The sequence below is a fragment of the Schistocerca cancellata genome, chromosome 5, assembly GCF_023864275.1.
Source record: "Schistocerca cancellata isolate TAMUIC-IGC-003103 chromosome 5, iqSchCanc2.1, whole genome shotgun sequence".
NCBI classification, from domain to species: domain Eukaryota; kingdom Metazoa; phylum Arthropoda; class Insecta; order Orthoptera; family Acrididae; genus Schistocerca; species Schistocerca cancellata.
The window spans coordinates 365,447,860-365,471,597 of record NC_064630.1 but is presented as its reverse complement, the minus strand read 5'-3'; the positions used below and the strand labels follow the sequence as shown (position 1 = coordinate 365,471,597).

The window sequence follows — 23,738 nt, the reverse complement described above, 5'->3', positions numbered from 1 at the left end:
TCGAATTATGCCTCGGGCATGGATGTGTGTGATGTCCTTAGGTTAGTTAGGTTTAAGTAGTTCTAAGTTCTAGGGAACTGATGACCTCAGATGTTAAGTCCCATAGTGCTCAGAGCCATTTGAACTATTACCGACAGATTTTGAAAGGATCTCAATGTGGGTCTCCATTTGACCGGCTGGTCGAATCGTGCAGTGTCCAAGTTTTTGTGTATTCGTATGAGACAGAGGTCCAACATCGGGCTCGATTAGACCGCACGGGAACGCGAAGACAGGCATAGCTGTCGTCAACGTTGCAGTCGACCACGTCTAGGTATCACTAGGGTGAATCGTCTAATTGTGCATCGCGCGCATAGTAACCCCTTCTCATCTGCGCCTGCCATGCGAGAATAAGTAATGGAGTCTCTGCCACATTCTTTGGTCGGAGACTGCCAGCAGTCTGACTAGGAACTTCCGATAGTGTAGTGATCAGGTAACCAGGATTGCTGAAGAATGGTGTCGCGTTGTGATCAGAGATGAAGCATTATTCTGTACTACCACGGATGACCATCGTTAGAGAATATGGCGGCGACCTAGAGAGAGGTTCCATTCTTCCAATGTTTTGGAGAAACACAGTGGTATTACTCCTGGCGTTGTGGTTTGGTGAGCCATTGGATACTACTTCATGTCACGGTTGGTATTGATTGAGAGAACTCCGGCGGCACAATGGTAAGTCGAATGGGAGATATTGACGACCATTATTAGAAGCTGTGGAGCAGCTTGCCGCAGGAGCATATACAACGGCTTTATGACATAGTTCTCAACCGAAACAGTGTATACGTCCCCCAGGGAGAAGGGGGGGCTACAACATCAAATTGACAAATGAGATCATACTGCCAAGGTCTTTGTAAACTTGACCCGATTTCTTAATCACTGAAATAACATCACATTCCTTCTGAACCTGTGAACTTTCGTTTCGTTTCCTCCTCGCTTTCTCGGTAATTCAATTTTTTGCCAGGCAATAAGATCGAATTGGGGGAAGGGGGGGACGGCAAGGGCATTTTACCTCCAAAATGACATTGCTCGAAGAAGCACTCTGGTGTTCAAATCAACCTTCATGCTAATGTTAAGTTTACTTTAGTCCACTGTGATCCTTTACCCATCCAGCGTCATGGTTAAGTCTCTGATTCAGCTCTTGAGCGCACTTAAAGATGTGGCGATCGAAATCGTCATAAGCTCAAATCTGCGTAAAGATTGCGAGTCGTGCGTGGTTCGTAATGGTAAATGCTAGTCCATTAGATATAGTGTTACTCCGTTACTTGTTGGCGAATTTTGAGGCATCCCGGCAAGGGCATGCGAATAGCGGGAGTAGGGAATTAGCGTGGGGCGCGTCTATATTGGTTCGTACGCTGGTTAGTGTTGACTGTAGCAGTAGCCGGTGCTTCGACAGACTGCAACCCTTGTACATAAGATGGGGGTGATGATTACGGTGAACTAGTAAAAGCCAGTCATAAATGAGCTATCACGCTTTTGAGCAGCACGTTTATTACAGAAATCATTTTGAAATTTTTGTGTACGTGAATTTTTAAGGTTGTAAAGGTGTATTTTTGAAAATCCATTTGTGTGATATTTTTCTTAAATTATAAGAAACTTCATTTGTTATTACATCTGGGAATAAAGATAATTTATTTAATTTTACATTTAATAGCTTGGCCTTCCCACGCTCTGCTCCATGCATTGCTAACATTCCAGTGTTAGCAAGAGAATACACTACTGGCCATTAAAATTGCTACACCAAGAAGAAATGCAGATGATAAACGGGTATTCATTGGATAAATATATTATACTAGAACTGACATGTGATTACTTTTTCACACAATTTGGGTGCATAGATCCTGAGAAATCAGTACCCAGAACAACCACTTCTGGCAGTAATAACGGCCTTGATACGCCTGAGCATTGAGTCAAACAGAGCTTGGATGGCGTGTACAGGTACAGCTGCCCATGCAGCTTCAACACGATACCACAGTTCATCTCGTGACTGGCGTATTGTGACGAGCCAGTTGCTCGGCCACAGTTGACCAGAAGTTTTCAATTGGTGAGAGATCTGGAGAATGTGCTGGCCAGGGCAGCAGTCGAACATTTTCTGTATCCAGAAAAGCCCGTACAGGACCTGCTACATGCGGTCGTGTATTATCCTGCAGAAATGTAGTGTTTCGCAGGGATCGAATGAAGGGTAGAGACACGGGTTATAAAAGATCTGAAATGTAACGTCCACTGTTCAACGTGCAGTCAGTGCGAACAAGAGGAGACCGAGACGTGTGACCAATGGCACCCCATACCATCACGCCGGGTGATACGCCAATTTGGCGATGACGAATACACGCTTCCAATGTGCGTTCACCACGATGTCGCCAAACACAGATGCGACCATCATGATGCTGTAAACAGAACCTGGATTCATCCGAAAAAAAGACGTTTTGCCATTCGTGCACCATGTTTCTTCGTTGAGTACACCAATGCAGGCGCTCCTGTCTGTGATGCAGCGTCAAGGGTAACTGCAAAAAAATGTTCAAATGTGTGTGAAATCTTATGGGACTTAACAGCTAAGGTCATGAGTCCCTAAGCTTACACACTACTTAATCTAAATCATCCTAAGGACAAACACACACACCCGTGCTCGAGGGAGGACTCGAACATCCGCCGGGACCAGCCGCACAGTCCACGACTGCAGCGCTTTAGACCGCTCGGCTAATCCCTCGCGGCGGGTAACTGCAGCCATGGTCTCCGAGCTGGTAGTCCATGCTGCTGCAAACGTCGTCGAACTGTTCGTGCAGATGGTTGTTGTCTTGCAAACGTCCCCATCTGTTGACTCAAGGATCGAGACGTGGCTGCACGATCCGTTACAGCCATGCGGATAAGATGGCTGTCATCTCGACTGCTAGTGATACGAGACCGTTGGGATCCAGCACGGCGTTCCGTATTACTCCCCTGAACCCACCGATTCCATATTCTGCTAAGAGTCATTGGATCTCGACCAACGCGAGCAGCAATGTCGCGATACGAGAAACCGCAATCGCGATAGGGTACAATCCGACCTTTACCAAAGTCGGAAACCTGATGATACGCATTTCTCCGCCTTACACGAGGTATCACAACGTTTCACCAGGCAACGCCGGTCAACTGCTGTTTGTGTATGAGAAATCGGTTGGAAACTTTCCTCGTGTCAGCACGTTGTAGATGTCGCAACCGGCGCCAACCTTGTGTGAAGGCTCTGAAAAGCTAATCATTTGCATATCACAGCATCTTCTTGCTGTCGGTTAAATTTCGCGTCTTTTGCACGTCATCTTCTTGGCGTAGCAATTTTAATGGCCAGTAGTGTAGTTGTGTCACTGGCAGAGAGTGCTATAGCAGGAGATATAAACGAAATTTGCTAACTTGAGGAACTTAAATTGATAGACTCATTGTTTGGAACCGTTCCTTGTATTCTGATACCGGTTGTTGTACTTGCAAATGTGGGCACCTCCAAGTGACTTGCAAGAATCTTTACAATGCGAGCTGTGTGTGAGAGGGCAAGCTAGTGGGGGGAGTTTGACGCAGTTAACATTGAGACTGCGCCGGTCGGATTGGCCGTGCGGTTCTAGGCGCTACAGTCTGGAGCCGTGCTGCTGCTACGGTTGCAGGTTCGAATCCTGCCTCGGGCATGGATGTGTGTGATGTCCTTAGGTCAGTTACGTTTAAGTAGTTGTAAGTCTAGGGGGCTGATGACTTCAGATGTTAAGTCCCATAGTGCTTAGATCCATTTGAACTATTTTGAAAATGTGACATACCTTATGTTGGGCAGACTCTTGTAACAGTCGAGGAGAGATGCAAGGAATATGGCCATCATACCCGGTTAAAAGCAATCAAACCAGTTGTCACACCGATAACTGCCTCGCATATAATCATGAAATGAAATACGACGAGACTAATATCTTGGCCCAAACGCTAAGTTTCTGCGACAGGATAATTAAGGAGTCTATCGAAATAAAGATGTCAGAGAAACCTAATAAACAGGAATTGAGGTTTCAGTTGAAATAATGTCGCGAGTCCGGCACTCAATCTATTAAAATCTTGCCAAGTATCACATCCATCAGAGTTGGAAAACGCTGAGGCGATTCGCGTTTTACGGAGTATCAGTTCGAACTGTGTCAAACAAACGAGCGTCGAAGGGCGCAGTGCACATCGGGAATCGAACCTGGCTGTAAATATCGGCGCGAGACCAACAATACTTCCCAGCCTGGCTGGAGTCCAGGCAGCTTGTACACGTTACAGTAAAACTCGCAGCACTTGATGATGGATTGGTCGGTCGTCGAAACGCTGTGATTAACGTGGAAACATCAACTCGGATGAAGAACTGGAAGCTCACTATTAACCCATCACGTCGAGGAAATATGAGAGATCAGATCTGAATAAAGCTCTTTTCCATCTAAATGTGTCCACTATTGCGACACATTCCACTGTTTTCCATTCACAGGGTATTCATGGTTATGGATAACACCGCACTGCACTTCCCTCGATATTCCACGACAACACACTGAACCACCTGTCAGTATTTTCACAGTTGATCTAAAAGCATTGACAGTGCTCTACGTTTTTCTTAGTCGCCACTGTATCGTTTACTGTAATGACACCGCGTGTTTCCGAAAACTGCCGCGGAAGGCCATGTGCATTAATATAGTGGTTCGGTAGTATACACCGGCCTGGTTTGTTCCGGGGCCAAAGGGATATGAGGGTACGGTGGCGGACGCATAACAAGGCCACTACAGGCCTTACGAGTTGCAGCGGCCTTTCTCCAGAGGGCACCAAGTTACTATTTGAGCCCAATTTTAAAACTTCGTAGCTATCGCGAAAGTCTCCGAGGACACTTCGTAGCTGTGCGCTTGGATAGACTCACGCTACAGGTAACATATGACACCGTTAACGAGTTTATTGGACGCCTTTTCATTGACTTACTGATTTCCCTCCTGGCTCTGAACGTACTCCAGCGTTCACGATGTACGAGAGTGGTCTGATAAGCCCGGTAAATTTCCAGAAACAATGGAATATTTATGTTGCTCCTTCATGGTTGGTAAGTTTGACTAACCCAAGGATGGTATAAAGAATTTCGATAACGTACAGTGTAGATAGCCATCTCAACTGGTCAGTGTGTCTTCTGTGATTGTAAAAGGAGAAAACCGAGCTTCGTGGTGTTATGAAACATTTTTAGTTGAAGAGTTGGACTTCCGCACAAATCAAAACAGAGCTGGATGAAGTTAATACTTGCTCTGCACCATCGTTGGAGACCATTTACTCCTAAAGTAATGAATTTAAGCATGGTCGGGCAAGCACCGAAGACGAAGCGCGCTTCGGCCGTCCAGTGGAGGACACCTCAAAAGAATGCTTTGAGAAAACCCATGATATGGTAATAAAATCGTGAGCTCGCTTACACTGTAGGCATCTCGGCTGAGTGATTCCTTAATATCCTGTTCGGGTAATTAGTAATATAGAGAAGCTGTGTGTGAAGTAGCTGCCGTGGTGTTCGCAGTCGACCGAAAGCTAATCCGGCACAACATTTTAACACAATATACGGCGATGTCTAATCGCAATCCTCAAGACTTTATACGCCGATTTGAGACTGTTGATGAAACCTGGGGATATCGTTACACACCAGAGTCGAAACGGAAGCAAAAACAGTGGACAAAGGCTGGAGAAAGTGCACTGAAGGACACAAAGACCATTTTGTCAGCTAGTAGGGTGATGGCCATTGTTTTTTTGGGATTCTCGAGGAATAATCCTCATAGATAACTTGAAAAAAGGCAGAACCATAACTGAGCCCTATTACGCTTCCTTGTTGGATCGTCTGAAACTTGCTCTGGCTGAGAAAAAGACCAACGTTGACGTACAAAAATTTGCTCTTTCACCAGGATGATGCACCATCCCACACATCAGCGATAATAATGGCGGAAGTCCATGAACTGGGCTTTAAACTGATTCCTCATCCACCCTATTCAACAGAGCTGACTCCCAAGTGACTTCTTCCTGTTGCCGAACTTGAAACTTTTGCTTGCTGTAAAGAAATTTCCGTCAAATGAAGAAGTGATAATTGCAATTGACGAGTATTTTGCAGACTGACAGAACTTTATTTTCCGAAATGGATGAAAAAGTTGGAGGATCGCTGCACCAAGTGTATATCGCCTAAAGGAGACTATGTCGAGAAGTAAGGTGAGTTGTTTACGAAACAAACATTTTTTGTTGCTATTTTATCAGACTTATCAAATCACCCTCGTATGTCGGACAAGGCAATAGGGTGACGTCCCAACTTCGTTGCGGGGGCCCGATTTCCCCGGGTTTGCTCCTCGTGTCATCTCATCCTGTTGAGTCTTTGTCGTTGTTTTGAGTGTGCGCTCGACGATCTGCTGGTGATGCCACCAGGCCAGTCGATTAGCCTCTGTGTATCATTTGAATTGTTCACGACGGTTCCCTCCCGACGGAGGCTCGAATCCTCCCTCGGGCATGGGTGTGTGTGTTGTTCTTGGCAGTTTGGTGTCTTAGGAATTCACAATTCACACAGATTTGAAAATTTGAATATTTACCGACGTTTTTAACCTCAGACGCAATCAGAAGGGCGTTATAAGTCTGACGTGTGTATCTGTGTACTTGTCTGTGGCATCGTAGCTCACCGAGCGAGGTGGCGCAGTGGTTAGACACTGGACACGCATTCGGGAGGACGACGGTTCAATCCCGCGTCCGACCATCCTGATTTAGGTTTTCCGTGATTTCCCTAAATCACTCCAGGCAAATTCCGGGATGGTTTCTCTGAAAGGGCACGGCCTACTTTCTTCCCCATCCTTCCTTAATCCGGTGAGACCGATGACCACGCTGTCTGGTCTCCTTCCCCAAAACCAACCAACCAACCATCGTAGCTCCCCAACGAAAGGTCCGACCTTAAGAGAGTTTTTTTTTTATTTTAAAGCTGGTTTAATCGGAATGGTTCTTAGCTACGTTCCATGAATGTCTGCTTATCCGTTTACATTTCATCAGGTGAATTAAGTAATAATGTTTTCCGCCAGAGCGCTCTCTTGATACACGCTGCGTATCATAAAGCGCTAAATCCAGTTAATTAATACCAGGCTGTAGAGTTAAAAAAAAATCTAAATATAAATCCGCAAGAACATAGGCTTATCTTTTACGGTTGACGAACAATGATGGTTTTGTGACAAAATAAAACACCTAAATCCGTCCTTACGATTTTATTTTATTTTGTCGCAACCAGTTTCAACGCTTCAATGCGGCATATTCAGGTCTGTATGCACAAAACAGTAACGGGAGCATTATCAGCTTATCAATGAAGTTACGTAGAAACAGATTAAAAACAGAATGAGAAACAATGGCAAGACTCTACAAGTGAATTCACACCGAACATTTGATAGAACGAATAGATGCCACTGTTACATATCTAAAATATACCGTAACGAATTTCCATTTAATGCATTGCACAATTATACTATCTGTTAAAAACTTCTTTAAATAATTATTCATGATTTTTATTGGTGAATCGGATATACATTATCTGCACAAGCCTGAAAAAAACCTACTGTAAGGCAAAATAACTGTAGAAGGTGATAAATGGATGGAAACAATACCTCACAAACAAGTAAAGAGAAGAAACATAACCTCTGTGTCACGTCAAAGTATAAAATGCTTAGTTGTACACAGATGAAGGGCATACACTATCATCTATCATCTATAAAATGAATGTCCAAGACATGTTACAAAACCGAACGTAAGATCCACCTCAGATCATAACTTATGTGGAACGTATGAAAGACGCCCACAAGGAGGAGGAGGAGGAGGAGAATATTAGTGTTTAACGTCCCGTCGACAACGAGGTCATTAGAGACGGAGCGCAAGCTCGGGTGAGGGAAGGAAATCGGCCGTGCCCTTTCAAAGTAACCATCCCGGCATTTGTCTGAAGCGATTTAGGGAAATCACGGAAAACCTAAATCAGTATGGCCGGAGACGGGATTGAACCGTCGTCCTCCCGAATGCGAGTCCAGTGTGCTAACCACTGCGCCACCTCGCTCGGTGCCCACAAGAAAACTGTTCATGATCAATGTTTTCATGTGCGAATGCATCTATATAAAATATACTGCCACGAAACAATCACACACAGGGATACTAAGTAGCCCGCAAGGATGCAGTGTATCACAAAGGATGACTCAACAACATACATACATGAAAAACCAGTAAAGCTTACTGGGTAGCATCCCGCTCAAAAAGTACTCCTCTGTTTTAAACATAAGAAATAATTGAGATCTAAAATAATTTATAGTTATGAACAAATGCATTGCACCCGTTACACACTTAGGTCTTTCAATGACATTGAAACCAAAAACCATTACATGCAAGCAATTAATTTTTTTCGTACCAAAATGCAAGTCATACAAATCGTGTCAAAGTCAAGCCACATTATTAATTGAGCAGTGAGAAGGCCACGCAAGATGCCCATAATTAAAACGTAAGTAACTGTAATTTTTATGTCAGACGTAAACTGTGAACGTGTGACAGAAATCTATAATGTATATGAAGACAGTAACTGTTCTCGAAAGAACAGAATACTGTTAATGAGCGTGCAGCTTTTCCCTGGAATAAATGATGCCAAACTGAAAACCCTCAGCTGCCGACAGGTGTTGTTGATATACCTCGATGTGGACAGCTGAAAATTTGTGCCCTGACGGGGACTCGAACCCGGGATCTGCTGCTTACATGGCAGACGCTCTATCCATCTGAGCCACCGAGGACACCGATGAATAGCGCGACTGCAGGGACTCATCCCTTGCACGCTTCCCGTGAGACACTCATTCCCAACTGTCCACAATTCTACATATGTAATGTACCTTGTAGACATTTGCCCATTCACTCATTACTCGTGCACGCTTTGGCGATTCCCGTAAGAGTTTCGGCAACCTGTACGCATTCGCACAGACGAAGGTCAATGGCTGGGTAGCCTTTAACTAAGTATATGAAGACAGTAACTGTTCTCGAAAGAACAGAATACTGTTAAACACCGTGCAGCTTTTCCCTGGAATAAATGATGCCAAACTGTAAACCCTCAGCTGCCGACAGGTGTTGTTGATATACCTCGATGTGGACAGCTGAAAACGGGTGCCCGGACCGGGACTCGAACCCGGGATCTCCTGCTTACATGGCAGACGCTCTATAAGTTGTCAATACATACGCCATTACAACAAAAACACTGGCAATGCCACGAGTCATATATAGTGGAATTTAAGTTAAGGTAATATAATGCAAATCCACGTGAAATTGAAGACAGGCACATATCACTAAATGTGGGCGTCTTTTATATGTTCTACATATGTTATGATCTGCAGCGAGTCTTACATTCGGTTTTATAACACGTCTTGGACAATCATTTTATAGATGACGTAGTGTATGGCCGTCATCTGTGTACAACTAAGCATTATACTTTGACGTGACACATAGGTTATGTTCTTTCTCTTTACTTGTCTGTGAGGTATAATTTCCTTCCATTTATCACCTTCTACACTTATTTTGCCTTACAGTAGGTTATTTTAGGGTTGTGCAGATAATGTATATCCGATTGACCAATAAAAATCATGAATAGTTATTTAAAGAAGTTTTTAACAGATAGTATAATTGTGCAATGCATTAAATGGAAATTCGTTACGGTATATTTTAGATATGTGACAGTGGCATCTATTCGTTCTATCAAATGTTCGGTGTGAATTCACTTGTAGAGACTTGCCATTGTTTCTCATTCTGTTTTTAATCGTTTCTATGTAACTTGATTGATAAGTTGATAAGATGGCGCATTGAAGCATTGAAACTGGTTGCAACAAAATAAAATCATGAGGTCGGCTGTAGGTGTTTTATTTTGTCACAATAGTAAATGGCCGTCGTTCCAAAGACCTACTCCCATAAGGATGGACATACAATTGATAATTTTTGTCTGTTGAGGTCGCCTATTTCAGCACCTGCAAAACAGGAAAAAGGTGATTGTGACTCAGCTGTGAAAGGAGAACATATGCTTTCGCATAATCTTTTGTAATTCTTTCTGGTCTACAATTCAGTACTAAATGAAATGATTTTATCCTAATAGTTTAGGCAGCTATTGCAAGAGAGCGCAATGGCAGCCCACTTTCTTCCGACTTGATTTAGAATTATCGCCACTGCATATGGCTTATGTTACGTAAATTAGCTGAATATATCCTACAACACAGTCAATGCGTAAATGCGTGAATTAAAAATAGAAACACGTAAATCACATAAAAGAACAAAATATCAGAGAAAAGAAAAAAGTAGGAACAATAATTTCAGGCTGAAACTCAAAACCGCACGTCGATATTGCATTGCAATTGTCATAATATTTATGAACATCCATCTATTGTGAGAATATGCAGATTTCGATGAGGCAATTTCATATTTTGTCCTGGGAAGTATTTATGTGAACGTGAGGATAGAGCGTCAATCGTACCGTGTATATTGGTAAAATATAAAGTTTAAAAAGCATGAAAAAGAACTTAAAAATTAAAAAAGGCACAAAGAAACCTCTAAAATGTAAAAAAATAATATGTATCGTCCCTTTAAGTTGAATATAAGTACTAATATTTTTATCCAAGCGTCATCGTGTCGGGGACCGTTAATAAAATAAAAACAATACATCAGAAAATGAAAAAGCATCAAATTTAAATATTAGTAAACTATCTAGTTGGCGTAGGTAAATATTAAAATCATATCAAATTGTTGAGTCGAAGTCTTAATCAATTTACTACGAAAAATATGCAATATAGACACCACCGTCAACGACGCCTCCCCTCACGCAACTGCCCGTTCCAGTGGCCGCACTTGGTCACGAAACGCGCTATCCACGCTGGAGGTTTAATGAGGCATGAGTCAGTACACTATCATCATACCACTGCAGGATATATGAATCGTAAGGTAGATTCGTAAATGAAACCGTATGTAATTATGTAAATATATGCTATAAGATAAGTAGGTACCTGTATTCTTGAACAATATTAGGCTAAATAAAGACGGATTGCTTTTCATATTTTATGTAATAAGTAATTATAACTTCAGTATGTATTCTGAGGTGTGGATGCGGGACGAGCAGGACTGGAAGGGATGACGCCAAACAGAAGCTTATACCCAGTAATAATGAAAGTATGCTGTCGTATAAAGGATAGCTGCTGTTACCTTCTTATTTTTATTAATCTACTCAGCGGCCTCCCGATGCTACGACGCTTGAATCAAGATATTTGTGGTGTCACCGTCAGACACCACACTTGCTAGGTGGTAGCCTTTAAATCGGCCGCGGTCCGTTAGTATACGTCGGACCCGCGTGTCGCCACTATCAGTGATTGCAGACCGAGCGCCGCCACACGGCAGGTCTAGAGAGACTTCCTAGCACTCGCCCCAATTGTACAACCGACTTTGCTAGCGATGGTTCACTGACAAAATACGCTCTCATTTGCCGAGACGATAGTTAGCATAGCCCTCAGCTACGTCATTTGCTACGACCTAGCAAGGCGCCATTACCAGTTACTATTGATACTGTGAATAATGTACCGTCAAGAGCGACGTTCACCATTAATGGATTGAAGTTAAGTATTCCACCAGCTACGTCCGTTTTTTCTAAATTCTAATTTCCTTGTCCTGTTCCAGACCTCACGCCAGCCTGCGTGAGCTAAAACGCGTGCCTTTCGGCTTCCTCTAGTAACACGGTGTTGGCTCTCCTGCCAACCACAACATATTACTACGTATATTATACTAAAAGGGGAAATTCATGTTATTTTTTTAATTATTAGAAGTTTTTGTGCCGTTTTTCTTTTTTTTTTTAATTTTGCCAACGGCCTTTCCGCAGTGGGAACATCGTCATATCACCGAAGTTAAGCACTGTTGGGCTTGGCCAGCACTTGGATGGGTCACCGTTCTAACAATCCTACCACAACAAAGGTCAAAATTTAATAATGATTGCGGTGTTGCTCACGATGCTAAATACTGCATTTTAGGGCAACAACGAAGTTATTATATGGCAGGTGTCATTATAGCACAGTTAATAAAGTCATTTCAGGTAATAATGAATAAACTAGGCACTCATCTTTTCGTGTTTCCCACGCTGGTCTCGTTGTAAAATCATGGCTCAATCGTCGAAAATCTAGGTGGTGATGATTCCAAGCTCGGATGCAAAGAGGCCTAGGTTTTATTCTGCGATATTCAAAAGTTTTGTAGATGCGCCTCACAAACCATTCTTGAAGATTACACTTTTGCAAGACAATGGTGATGTAAAAAAGTAATCAGCACTCCGAATTTAAGTTACACTTCTTTTTTATTACTTTCACTGCAATATCACGTAACACACAAAACAACACTTCACAATACAAAACATACTTGAAAACATCTTCCTCACTGTTAAAGTTCACATTTTATAAACTGACTACGTTATGCGTCTTTCCAGCATGACGCCCTAGACTTCACTTTCTCAAGGTAAGACTCTCTAACAACCAATAATCGCTTACGCACCCAATAATCAGAGTTACAAGTACGTCAAAGATCATAGTGACAAAACAAAGAATTCACATAAGAATAATATCATTGCAATATAAACATATCGATTATCAAAGTACCTCTACATTAATGAAATCAAATCTGAATGTTGTCTCAGAAATATGTAAACTACCTTACAGAAATATAGTAGAATGTTAAGGGTATCGAGAGGTTCAGATGAGGTGCCGTAATGGTAACGTAATTCAAGTACCATTACACCGTCCAGGTCTACCGAGTGCTGCTGGCAAGCGCGGTGCACTCAGCCCTTGTGACACCAATTGAGGAGCTATTAGTGAAGAAGCGGCAGCTGTAGCGAAAACTGGCAACGGCCGGAAGAGTGGTGTGCTGACCACATGCCCCTCCATATCCACATCCGGTGACGCCTAAAGACTGAGAATGACACAGCGGGCCGGTCAGCAGCACCGTTGATCCTCCAAGGTCTGTTCTGGCAGTGTTTTTTCTTTCGCATGCCGGCCACATTAGTAACAATTCTGCTAAGATTGACAGTAGATTCCTCCCTTTATGTCTCATGACTACGATCTATGCGTTGCAGTGTGCCGGTATGTAAGTTATTGCTTTCTGAAAATGAGGACATAAAACTTTTTAAGATTAGCGCAGCAGCCGACACCTGTTAGACGCCGAGCAGTGCGAGGTACTTACCGGGATCACGATGCCGATGCCGACGCCCCAGATGACGCCAGTGGCGAGCAGCTCGCCGAAGGTGGTGGCGAAGCGCTGCCACAGCGACGCCACGAGGAAGGGCAGCGCCGTGCAGAGCAGCAGGCGCCGCGGGCCCACCAGCTGCACCAGCCAGCCGGTGAAGAAGTTGGGCACGATGCCCACCAGCGGCGGCACCGACGTCATCCACGACGCCTCGTCCGCCGTCAGCACGATGTGCGATGTGTTCTGCTGCAGGCGCGGCACCATGGGGGCGTTCCACAGCACCGCCATGCCCACCGACATGTACGCCAGCGAGCCTGTGCAAACATGACACTTCTCTCAACACCATATCCGAAACTTACCAAACTGATTCTCCAACGTTCACACGCCTATGCTATGTTCTTGTGGTCTTCAGTCCAGAGACTGGTTTGATGCAGCTCTCCATGCCACTGTATCATGTGCAATCTTCTTCATCTCCCAGTACCTACTGCAATCTACATCCTTCTGAATCTGTTTAGTGTATCCATCTCTTGATCTCACTCTACGATTTTTAACCTCCACGCTGCACTCCAGTACTAAATTGGTGATCCCTTGATGCCTCAGAATATGCCCTACCAACCGATACCTTCTTCTAGTCAAGTTTTGCCACAAGTTTCTCTTCTCTCCAATTCTATGCAATACCTCCTCATTAGTTACGTGATCTACCAATCTAATCTTCAGCATTCTTCTGTAGCACCACATTTCGAAAGCTTCTATTCTCTTCTTGTCCAAACTATTTATTGTCCGTGTTTCACTTCCATACATGGCTACACTCCATACAAATACTTTCAGAAACGACTTCCTGACACTTAAATCTATACTCGATGTTAACAAATTTCTCTTCTTCAGAAACACTTTCCTTGCCATTGCCAGTCTACATTTTATATCCTCTCTACTTTGACCATCATCAGTTATTTTACTCGCCAAATAGCAAAACTCCTTTACTTGTTTAAGTGTCTCATTTCCTAATCTAATTCCCTCAGCATCACCCGACTTAATTCGACTACATTCCATTATCCTTGTTTTGCTTTTGTTGATGTTCATCTTATATCCTCCTTTCAAGACACTGTCCATTCCGTTCAACTGCTCTTCCAAGTCCTTTGCTGTCTCTGACAGAATTACAATGTCATCGGCGAACATCAAAGTTTTTATTTCTTCTCCATGGATTTTAATTCCTACTCCGAATTTTTCTTTTGTTTCCTTTACTACCTGCTCAATATACTGATTGAATACCATCGGGGATAGGCTACAACCCTGTCTCACTTCCTTCCCAACCGCTGCTTCCCTATCATGCCTCTCGACCCTTATAACTGCCACCTGGTTTCTGTACAAATTGTAAATAGGCTTCCGCTCCTATTGTACCCCTGCCACCTTCAGGATTTGAAAGAGAGTATTCCAGTCAACATTGTCAAAAGCTTTCTCTAAGTCTATAAATGATAAAAACGTAGGTTTGCCTTTTCTTAATCTATTTTCTATGATAAGTCGTAGGGTCAGTATTCCCTAACGGCCTATGCTATATGTTCATTAAAATTTTATCCTATCTAAGCATCCTTTCACTATTTCTTGGTGATACAACTATTTTTACATGGTTAAAAACAAACAAACTGCATTTATGTTCTAATAATTTTTATTTGTTTCGAACCACTTTTTGGCTTGTTAGGCCATCGTCATGAAACAACTGATTAACGTCCACAAGGGATACTAGAGCGTAGGAAACCAAAGATTGGAAACAAAGATATTATCAACCAGTGGTCTCTATACTATCTGGATGTAGGCACAGTCCGGCGTAACAGTCGCGACACTCCGTGCTCTTTTTGTTGCCCACAGTGACAGCAGCGCCAAGAGGCCAGCAAGCGATACTTCCGAATACGACCTCGGATGATGCGAATACTGACATTTATATTGATTTTGCAACATAGCTCTTACAAAAGGGAGTCTACGCAGTGCCACAAAAATCGACAATAACTACAAAATGACACCACATTTCTCATTCTTTAGATTCGTAAATACCGTGGAAGGTACGTTTCGGTACATTACAGGACAGTTTATTTACGATTCTGCTGTAACGTACAGATGTTTACCGAATAATGTCGTTTTCCTTTAACAACAAAGTTGTTAACACTTCCAGCCAAGTCAGTGAATTGGGAACGTGCAGAACCTATATAGAATGTAACAGTTATTGTAGTGTGCGAAATAAGCCACCACATCTGCACATTAAGAGAAAACTACTCAGCCGTGATAATAAATCGTCAAGAGCAATAAAATTGTTTTTCAACACAGAGGAAACCAATGCCACAACTGTTGCTAAATTTGAACCACAAAGAGTGAGAATCATCAACACATTCGCTTTTGAAGCAAATTTAATTACATTTATAGATTTATTCGTGTATTAGAAGGCCGAGGGAAGTGTTAGAATGGGTGAATTATTAGACTCCATAAAAATGTTTAAGTGTCAAGCAAAGAACCTATGGTAACAACAACAGACAAGAACAGACATATAGGTTTCGAATATACGAATATATGTTTATATTCTCTTACCTTCAGCGGAATAAGCCGGAAAAAGACCCATAATCGAAAATATTTCTTCAGAAATAAGTTGTAGCTTATAGCACTGAGTTAGAGTCATTCGGCTGGTTTTACATGTATTTCATGATAATTTATGTCAGTTGGTGATTTATTAACACATGGAATGCACAATTATAACAACTATTTCATTAATTAAGCAGTAACGTAATTAAAAACGAACATTATCCTTAACACGAGTGCGACTGTCTGCTTTACACCTCTTGGAGCGCTACTATCGGCTCAGCTGTCAAACCGCAACAACTTCCGCGCCAAAGAGTGCCATGACTTTATTTATTGGACTATGATGAAGGTGTCTGATTTCATATCATGGAAGTTGGCGCGACTATAGATCCTTGTTATCTACATAGTCCGCCATATTGTAATTGGACAAAAAATTTCCACCCCTCTGCACGTGCTACAAATTCTTTACTTATTTGTGACTTTGAACTTTTGTATCAATACGCCATGAATAGGCTGATGGGAGAGCAGAATCGACTAGTATTTTTATTGTGCCTTCTCGTAACATATCTTGGCAGGCGTGTTGTAATTAGGTAAGAAACGAAACACGAGCATCTTTGGCTGTCACGTTCAGACAGCTGGAGATCGACATCTAGGTAATATAGAGATCACTACTATCAAGACGCACGTACTTTTTGGTCATGAAATTAGATGACAACTGTCATAGCGAAACTCATCCCTCATGTAAAATTAAAATTTACAAGATGGATAATAGCAAACACATACATAGCGCAAAGACACAGTATTAAAGTATACTAAACGTTATAAGGAAAGACAAAGTCAGTAATATGACAATTCTATTGTGATACAGGTTTGTGGAGATGATTGTGATCACTGCTTTTGAGGTCTGGGAGTATGTGGGTAGCTGATTGGTTAATGTGAAGCTTAAGAGTGTACCACTATGGAACTGTCATGTACCTCACTTAGTTTTTGCAGGCAGCCTTTAGTATTATGTACATAGAATCCGAATATTTCAGTATCACGTTTTATCGTTATGTACTGTATTTGATACTGTCCGTTTGTCTGTTGTAATAGAATACTGCAATTTACCACCTTTGTTGCTTAACATTAGTGGTGAGCACTCGATTAGACGTTCCTCGCCTAATGTGATGACTAAAGATTCTGGGTGTGTCATAGCTTCTTTGTTTCTAGTGTTTGTTTTCCTACAATCAGTGTCTCGTGTCAGCGTTAGTAACTTGTCTCCTAACGATGGCCGAATAGGCCGAAAACTGGTTCGCGGGCCGGCCGGGGTGGCCGAGCGGTTCTAGGCGCTACAGTCTGGAACCGCGCGACTACTACGGTCGCAGGTTCGACTCCTGCATCGGGCATGGATGTGTGTGATGTCCTTAGGTTAGTTAGGTTTAAGTAGCTCTAAGTTCTGGGGGACTGATGACCTCAGAAGTTAAGTCCCATAGTGCTCAGAGCCATTTGAACTGGTTCGCGGTAAACAAACATCAGTAGGACAAAAACGTAGTTTGTTGGTTTTTCGACCACAAATTACAAAATTGAATCTTATACGAATCTATTTTCAGTAGATAAAAAGTAAGTGTCCCTATAGGTGGAAAAATCAGCAATGATCAACTGTATGAGAATGCAGAAGGCAATGGCAACACTGCACTGAAGACACATAACGTTTATCCACAGGACATGTGGCCTGTAACTGAAAAAGTGTCATGATGATTCCCCCATTGGCAAAAGACTCCGGAACAGTCCCCAATTCGGATCTCCGGGAAGGGCTGACAAGCGGGAAGTGACCATGAGAAAAAGACTGAATAATCAACGAAAGGATAACGTTATATGAGCCGTGGTGTAGAATTTTAGAAACTTGAACGCAGTAGGGAAGCTAGAAATTCTGAAAATGGGAAATACAAAGGCTCGTTATAGATATGGGAGGAATCAGTGAAGTGAAATGGAAAGAAGACAAGGATTTATGGTCGGATGAGTATAGGGTAATATCAACATTAGCAGAAAATGGTATAACGGGAGTAGGATTCGTTATGAATGGGAAGGTAGTGCAGAGAGTGAGTTACTGTGAACAGTTCAGTGATAGGGTTGGTCTTATCAGAATCGACAGGAAATCAACACCGGCAACGATAGTACAGGTACACATACCAATATCACAAGCTGAAGATGAAGACATAGAGAAATTACATGAGGATATTGGAAAGGGAAAATAGTACGTAAATGGACATGAAAATGTAATAGTCATGTGGGACTGGAATGCAGATGTCGGGGAAGGAGTAGAAGAAAAGGTTACAGGAGCATATGGGCTTGGGACAAGGAATGAGAGAGGAGAATGGTTAATTTAGTTCTGTAGTAAATTTCAACTAATAATAGCTAATACTCTGTTCAAGAATCACAAGAGGAGGATGTATACTAGGAAAAGGCCGAGTGATACAGGAAGATTTCAGTTATATTACATCACGATGAGACAGAGATTCCGAAATCAGATACTGGATTGTGAGTCATACCCAGGAGCAGATGTAGACGCAGATCACAATTTAGTAGTGATGCAGAGGAGCTTGAAGCTTAAGAGATTAGTCAGGAAAATTCAACATGCAAAGAAGTACTAAAAATGACGATACCCCATTGAAATTCTGTACGGCTGTAGATAAGGAATAGCTCAGTAGTTAGTACAGTTGAAGAGGAATGGACATCTCTAAAAAGGGCAGACACAAAGATTGGAAACAAAAACAGGAGTACAAAGAAGGTAACTGCGAGGTAACCATGGGTAACAGAAGAAATATCTCAGTTGATGGATGAAGGAAGGACATACAAAAATGTTCGGGGAAAACCAGGAACACAGAAACACAAGATGATGAAAAACGAAATAAATAGGAATTGTAGGGAACCTAAGACGAAACGGATTCATGAAAAATGTAAAGAAATAGAAAAAGAAATGATTGTCGGAAGGATGGACTCAGCTTATAGGAAAGTCAGAAAGAACTTCGGTAAAATTAAAAGCAACGGTGATGACATTAAGAGCGCAACGGGTATTCCACTCCAAAATGCAGAGGAGGGAGCGGATAGGTGGAAAGAGTACATTGAAGGCCTCTATGAGGGGGGAAGAGTGTCTGATGTGATAGAAGAAGAAACAGGAGTGGATTTGGAAAAGATAGGGGATCCAGTATTAGAATTAGAATTTAAGAGAGCTTTAGAACATTTAAGATCAAATAAGGCAGAAGGGATAGGTAACATTCCATCACAATTTCTAAAATAATTGGGGGAAGCGGCAACAAAACGACTGTTCACGTTGGTGTGTAGATTGTATGAGTCTGGCGACATACCATCTGACTTTCGGAAAAGTATCATCCACACAGTTCCGAAGATTGCAAGAGCTGACAAGTACGAGAATTGTCGATCAATCTGTTTAACAGCTCATGCATGCAAGTTGCTGACAAGAGTAGTATACAAAAGAATGGAAAAGAAAATTAAGGATGTTTAGATGGAATTTAGTTTGGTTTCGGGAAAGGTAAAGGCACCAGTGAGACATTTCTGACGCTGTGGCTGATAACGGAAGTAAGACTAAAAGAAAGAATCAAGACACATTCATAGGGTTTGTTGACCTGGAAAAAGCGTTCGACAATGTAAAATTGTGCAAGATGTTCGAATGCTCGGACTAAAACAGGTGTAAGACAGGGATGCAGTTTTTCGACCCTGCTGTTCAATTAGTACATCAAGAAAGCTATGATGGAGATAAAAGAAAGGTTCAGGAGTGGAATTAAAATTCAAGGTGAAAGGATTTCGATGATAAGTCACGCTTATGAAATTGCTATGCTGAGTGAAAGTGAAGCAGAATTACATGATCTGCTGAACGGAATGGACTGTCCAATGAGTACCGAATACGGATTCAGAGTAAATCGAAGATAGACGAAAGTACTGAGAAAGAGCAGAAACTAGAACAGCGAGAAACATAACGTCAGGATTGATGGTCATGAAATAGAGTCTACTAACTGGGCAGCAAAAAACCAGTGACAGACTGAGCGTGGAAGGTATAAAAAGCAGACTAGCACTGGCAAAAAGGGCGTTCCTGGCCAAGAAAAGTATACTACTATGTAACATAGGCCTCAATTTGAGGAAGAAATTTCTGAGAATGTACGTTTAGACCACTGTATTGTATGGTATTGAAACATGGACTGTGGGAAAACCGCTACAGAAGAGAATCGAAGCATTAGAGATGTGGTGCTACAGAAAAATGTTGAAAATTAGGTGGATTGATAACGTAAGAAATGAGGAGCTTCTGTGCAGAATCGGAGAGAAAAGGCAAAAAGGCATATGTGGAAAACACTGAGAAGGAGAAGAGACAGGAATATACGACATCTGTCAAGACATCAGGGAATGACTTCCATGATACTAGACGGAGCTGTAGAGGGCAAACACTGTAGAGGAAGACAGTGATTGGAATACAACCAGCAAATAATTGAGGACGTAGGGTGCAAGTGCTACTCTGAGATGAAGATGTTGGTACGGGAGAGAAATTCGTGGTGGGTCGCATCAAACCACTCAGAAGACTGATGACCCCCCCCCCCCCCAAAAAAAAAAATCCCGCATATGAAGAATGGTGTAACTACATTGACAACTGTTGACTGTATCTAACGTTTCCGGAACTTTTCAGATGGACGAAGCAACACAGCATGTCGCGAGGAAATGCACGTGCAGGTTCTCGCTGTCTGTTGGACTTTGAGAATGATCGGGTTATTACCGTGAGGACACAGCGGTATAATATCGACAGAATGCACTGACAGGGTCATACGGAGGCCGTTGCGAGATAGCCCCCCCCCCCCCCCCCCCCGTCAAGGCAACAGGCCAGAGGGACGCAAAACTGACTGATGGCGAAAAAGAAAGATTACCTGAGAATTAACCGGGAGAGGTACTTGAGTCATCCTATTCGGTCCTTGCATAAGTTCGTAACGTTTTTCAGTAAGTTTTATAAACACAGCAGATACACATAGCCCGTCCGGTTAGCCGGGCGATGTAACGCCGGGCGGGAAGGCGTGGCGGTCCCCGGCACGAATTTCCCCAGCGGATTAGTGTCGAGGTACGGTTAACCGGCCAGTCTGTGGATGGTTTTTAAGGAGGTTTTCCAGCTGCCTCGGCGAATGCGAGCTGGTTCCCCTTATTCCGCCTCAGTTACACTGTGGTGGTGATTGTTGCACAAACGCTATCTCCACGTACGTGGGCATCATAATTACTCTACCACCCAAACATTGGCGTTACACTCGTCTGGTGTGAGATGTTCCCGGGGGGTCGAACCGCACAATAACCCTGGGTTCGGTGTGGGCGGGCTGAGTGGGCTGCTGTAAGCTGTTGCGGGGTTGTGAACCACTGAGGGCTACGGCGGGGATGAAAACTCTCCGTCGTTTCTAAGTCCCCAGTTCCATCCAATACAATACAATGCACATAACAGACACTGTAGTCATCAATAATATATTCCTCTTCACTAGTTACAACTGTCTGAGAACGCTGGGGTAACTTATCGATTCCGCAACTGTAGAAATCAAGTGGTTTTGAGACGAACTCTCCTAGCCATGTTCGGAGTGCATTTCCATCCGGAAAGGAAGTTTCCTGAAGGTTGTTCGATAGACAGCGGAAAAGATCAAAATCTGAGGCCGCAAGATCAGGTGAATAAGTTGCATAAGACAGTGTAGCAGAATGCAATCGGGTGTTATCTTGGAATCGAGTCACTTCAAGCAGTCTTCATGGCCGTTGTTCTTGGACTGCGTCGCGGTCGTTGTCAATAAATGTCAGCAGTTATGGTTAAACATCAGGGAAGAAATTCGTAGTACACGACACCATAGCTGTTCCACCAGACGTAGATCATTATGTTTTGGGGATGCGAACGGGTTTTTGTATGGTGAGGTTGGTTTTCTTGCCCTCAGCCATTCGTTTCTTATCCTTACGTTAACATAAAGACACCATTCCTTCGTAGGAGTAACGAGACAGGGTCGGTGTTGGTCTCGAGCCAGTTAATGAGCAGCAAGCAGAGAAGCACATGAGGCCATCCTCTCATTTTTGTGATTTTGGCTTAGAGCATGCGGTAACCATACAAACGATTTTTGAATCTTCCTTCTCGCATTCAAATGTCTCACGATGGTGGTATGATCACAGTTCATCGCATCCAATTCTCGCTGTCGTAGATTATGATGGATTAATGCATTTCAACGATCTTCATCAAACGCTGAAGGTCCTCTTGAACGTGGAAAGTCACTAATGTCGAATCGATCCTTCTTAACATAAGAAAACCATTTTCTTGCTGTGCTCTATCCAATGGCATTGTCCCCATTACACGGCACATGTGTTTCTGTCTGCGTCAAATGTATGAGTACGCCGGAAGTTTTCCGACTTCTTCAGTACGGCCACCATTTACAACCACCCACAGCTCGATTCAGTATCTCTAAATGCAATGCATAAACTCAACTAGCATCTCAACTAGCAACAGACAACTAATTAATAAACCCATAACAACCTGAGTATCAACATGCAGAGCCCGCCGGCTAGCCGCGCCGTCTAACGCGCTGCTTCCCGAGCGGGTAGGCGTGCCGGTCCCCGGCACGAGTCCGCCTGGTGGATTAATGTCGAGGTCCGGTGTGCCGGACAGCCTGTGGATGGTTTTTTAAGGCGGTTTTCCATCTACCTCGGCGAATGCCGGCTGATTCCCCTTATTCCGCCTCCGTTACACTGAGTCGGCGATTGCTGCGCAAACACCGTTTCCACGTACGCATACACCGTAATTACTCTACCACGCAAGCATTTGGGATACGCTCGTCTGGTATGAAACGTTCCCGGATCAGGTGGGGGGAGTCCACTGGGCGCCGAACTGTATAATAACCCTGGGTTTGATGTGGGTCGGTGGTGGGGTGGGTCGACTGTTGTAGCCGGTTGTGGAGTTGTGAACAACTAAGGGCTACGACGGGACGAAGCCTCTCCTACGTTTCTATGTCCTCGGTTGCGGAGTTATGCACCAACCTAATAGCCGATGCCTGTGAGAAAAAGCCTTCCGTCAGCACTGGACTGTAAACGGACGCCGTTGTTCAAAAGAAATGTTCAGATGTGTGTGAAATCTTATGGGACTTAACTGCTAAGGTCATCAGTCCCTAAGCTTACACACTACTTAACCTAAACTATCCTAAGGACAAACACACACACCCATGCCCGAGGGAGGACTCGAACCTCCGCCGGGACCAGCCGCACAGTCCATGACTGCAGCGCCCGAGACCGCACGGCTAATCCCGCGCGGCGACGCCGTTGTCTTTGTGCTATTTTGTCCAAGTAGCAAAATAAAGAAGTGAACACTGTCTTTGGGCGCTATATGTGAACAATGCGCTTCGTTTGTAAAGCTGACGGCTACAAAAAAATGGCTCTGAGCACTATGCGACTTAACTTCTGAGATCATCAGTCGCCTAGAACTTAGAACTACTTAAACCTAACTAACCTAAGGACATCACACACATCCATGCCCGAGGCAGGATTCGAACCTGCGACCGTAGCGGTCGCTCGGCTCCAGACTGTAGCGCCTAGAATCGCACGGCCACTCCGGCCAGCCAGACGGCTACACATATCGCTCATGTTCATCAGTGGACATTTTACTGCTACTTTGTTAGGGTATTGCAGGATCTCAAAGTGTGTCCAGCAAGTATGCTGTTTACCTAAAGGTTACCGATGTTTGCCGATGTCTGCCAACTGATGACTAGTGTGAAACTGTCAGGGCTACGAGTTTCAAAGTATTTGATTCAATAGTAACTGAAATGGGAAACAGATCTCATGCACAAAACACCACTTCATCTCACTTCCATTTCTTGTCTGGCCAATGCAGTTTATTTTGTTGCCAAATATAGCACAAATATCGATACAGCTCAGCTAGTTAACGAAAT

The 23,738-nt window shown here is 43.3% G+C and overlaps 1 protein-coding gene across 1 annotated transcript in view; it reads right to left on the bottom strand.

Moving 5' to 3' along the window:
- Nucleotides 1-23,738, bottom strand: part of LOC126188540 (facilitated trehalose transporter Tret1-like) — a 73,459-nt gene that overhangs the window by 9,266 nt on the left and 40,455 nt on the right. The window contains exon 2 of the mRNA XM_049930140.1: nucleotides 13,246-13,562. Coding sequence (XP_049786097.1) covers nucleotides 13,246-13,562 — 317 coding nt within the window. The remainder of the gene's footprint in view (nucleotides 1-13,245; nucleotides 13,563-23,738) is intronic.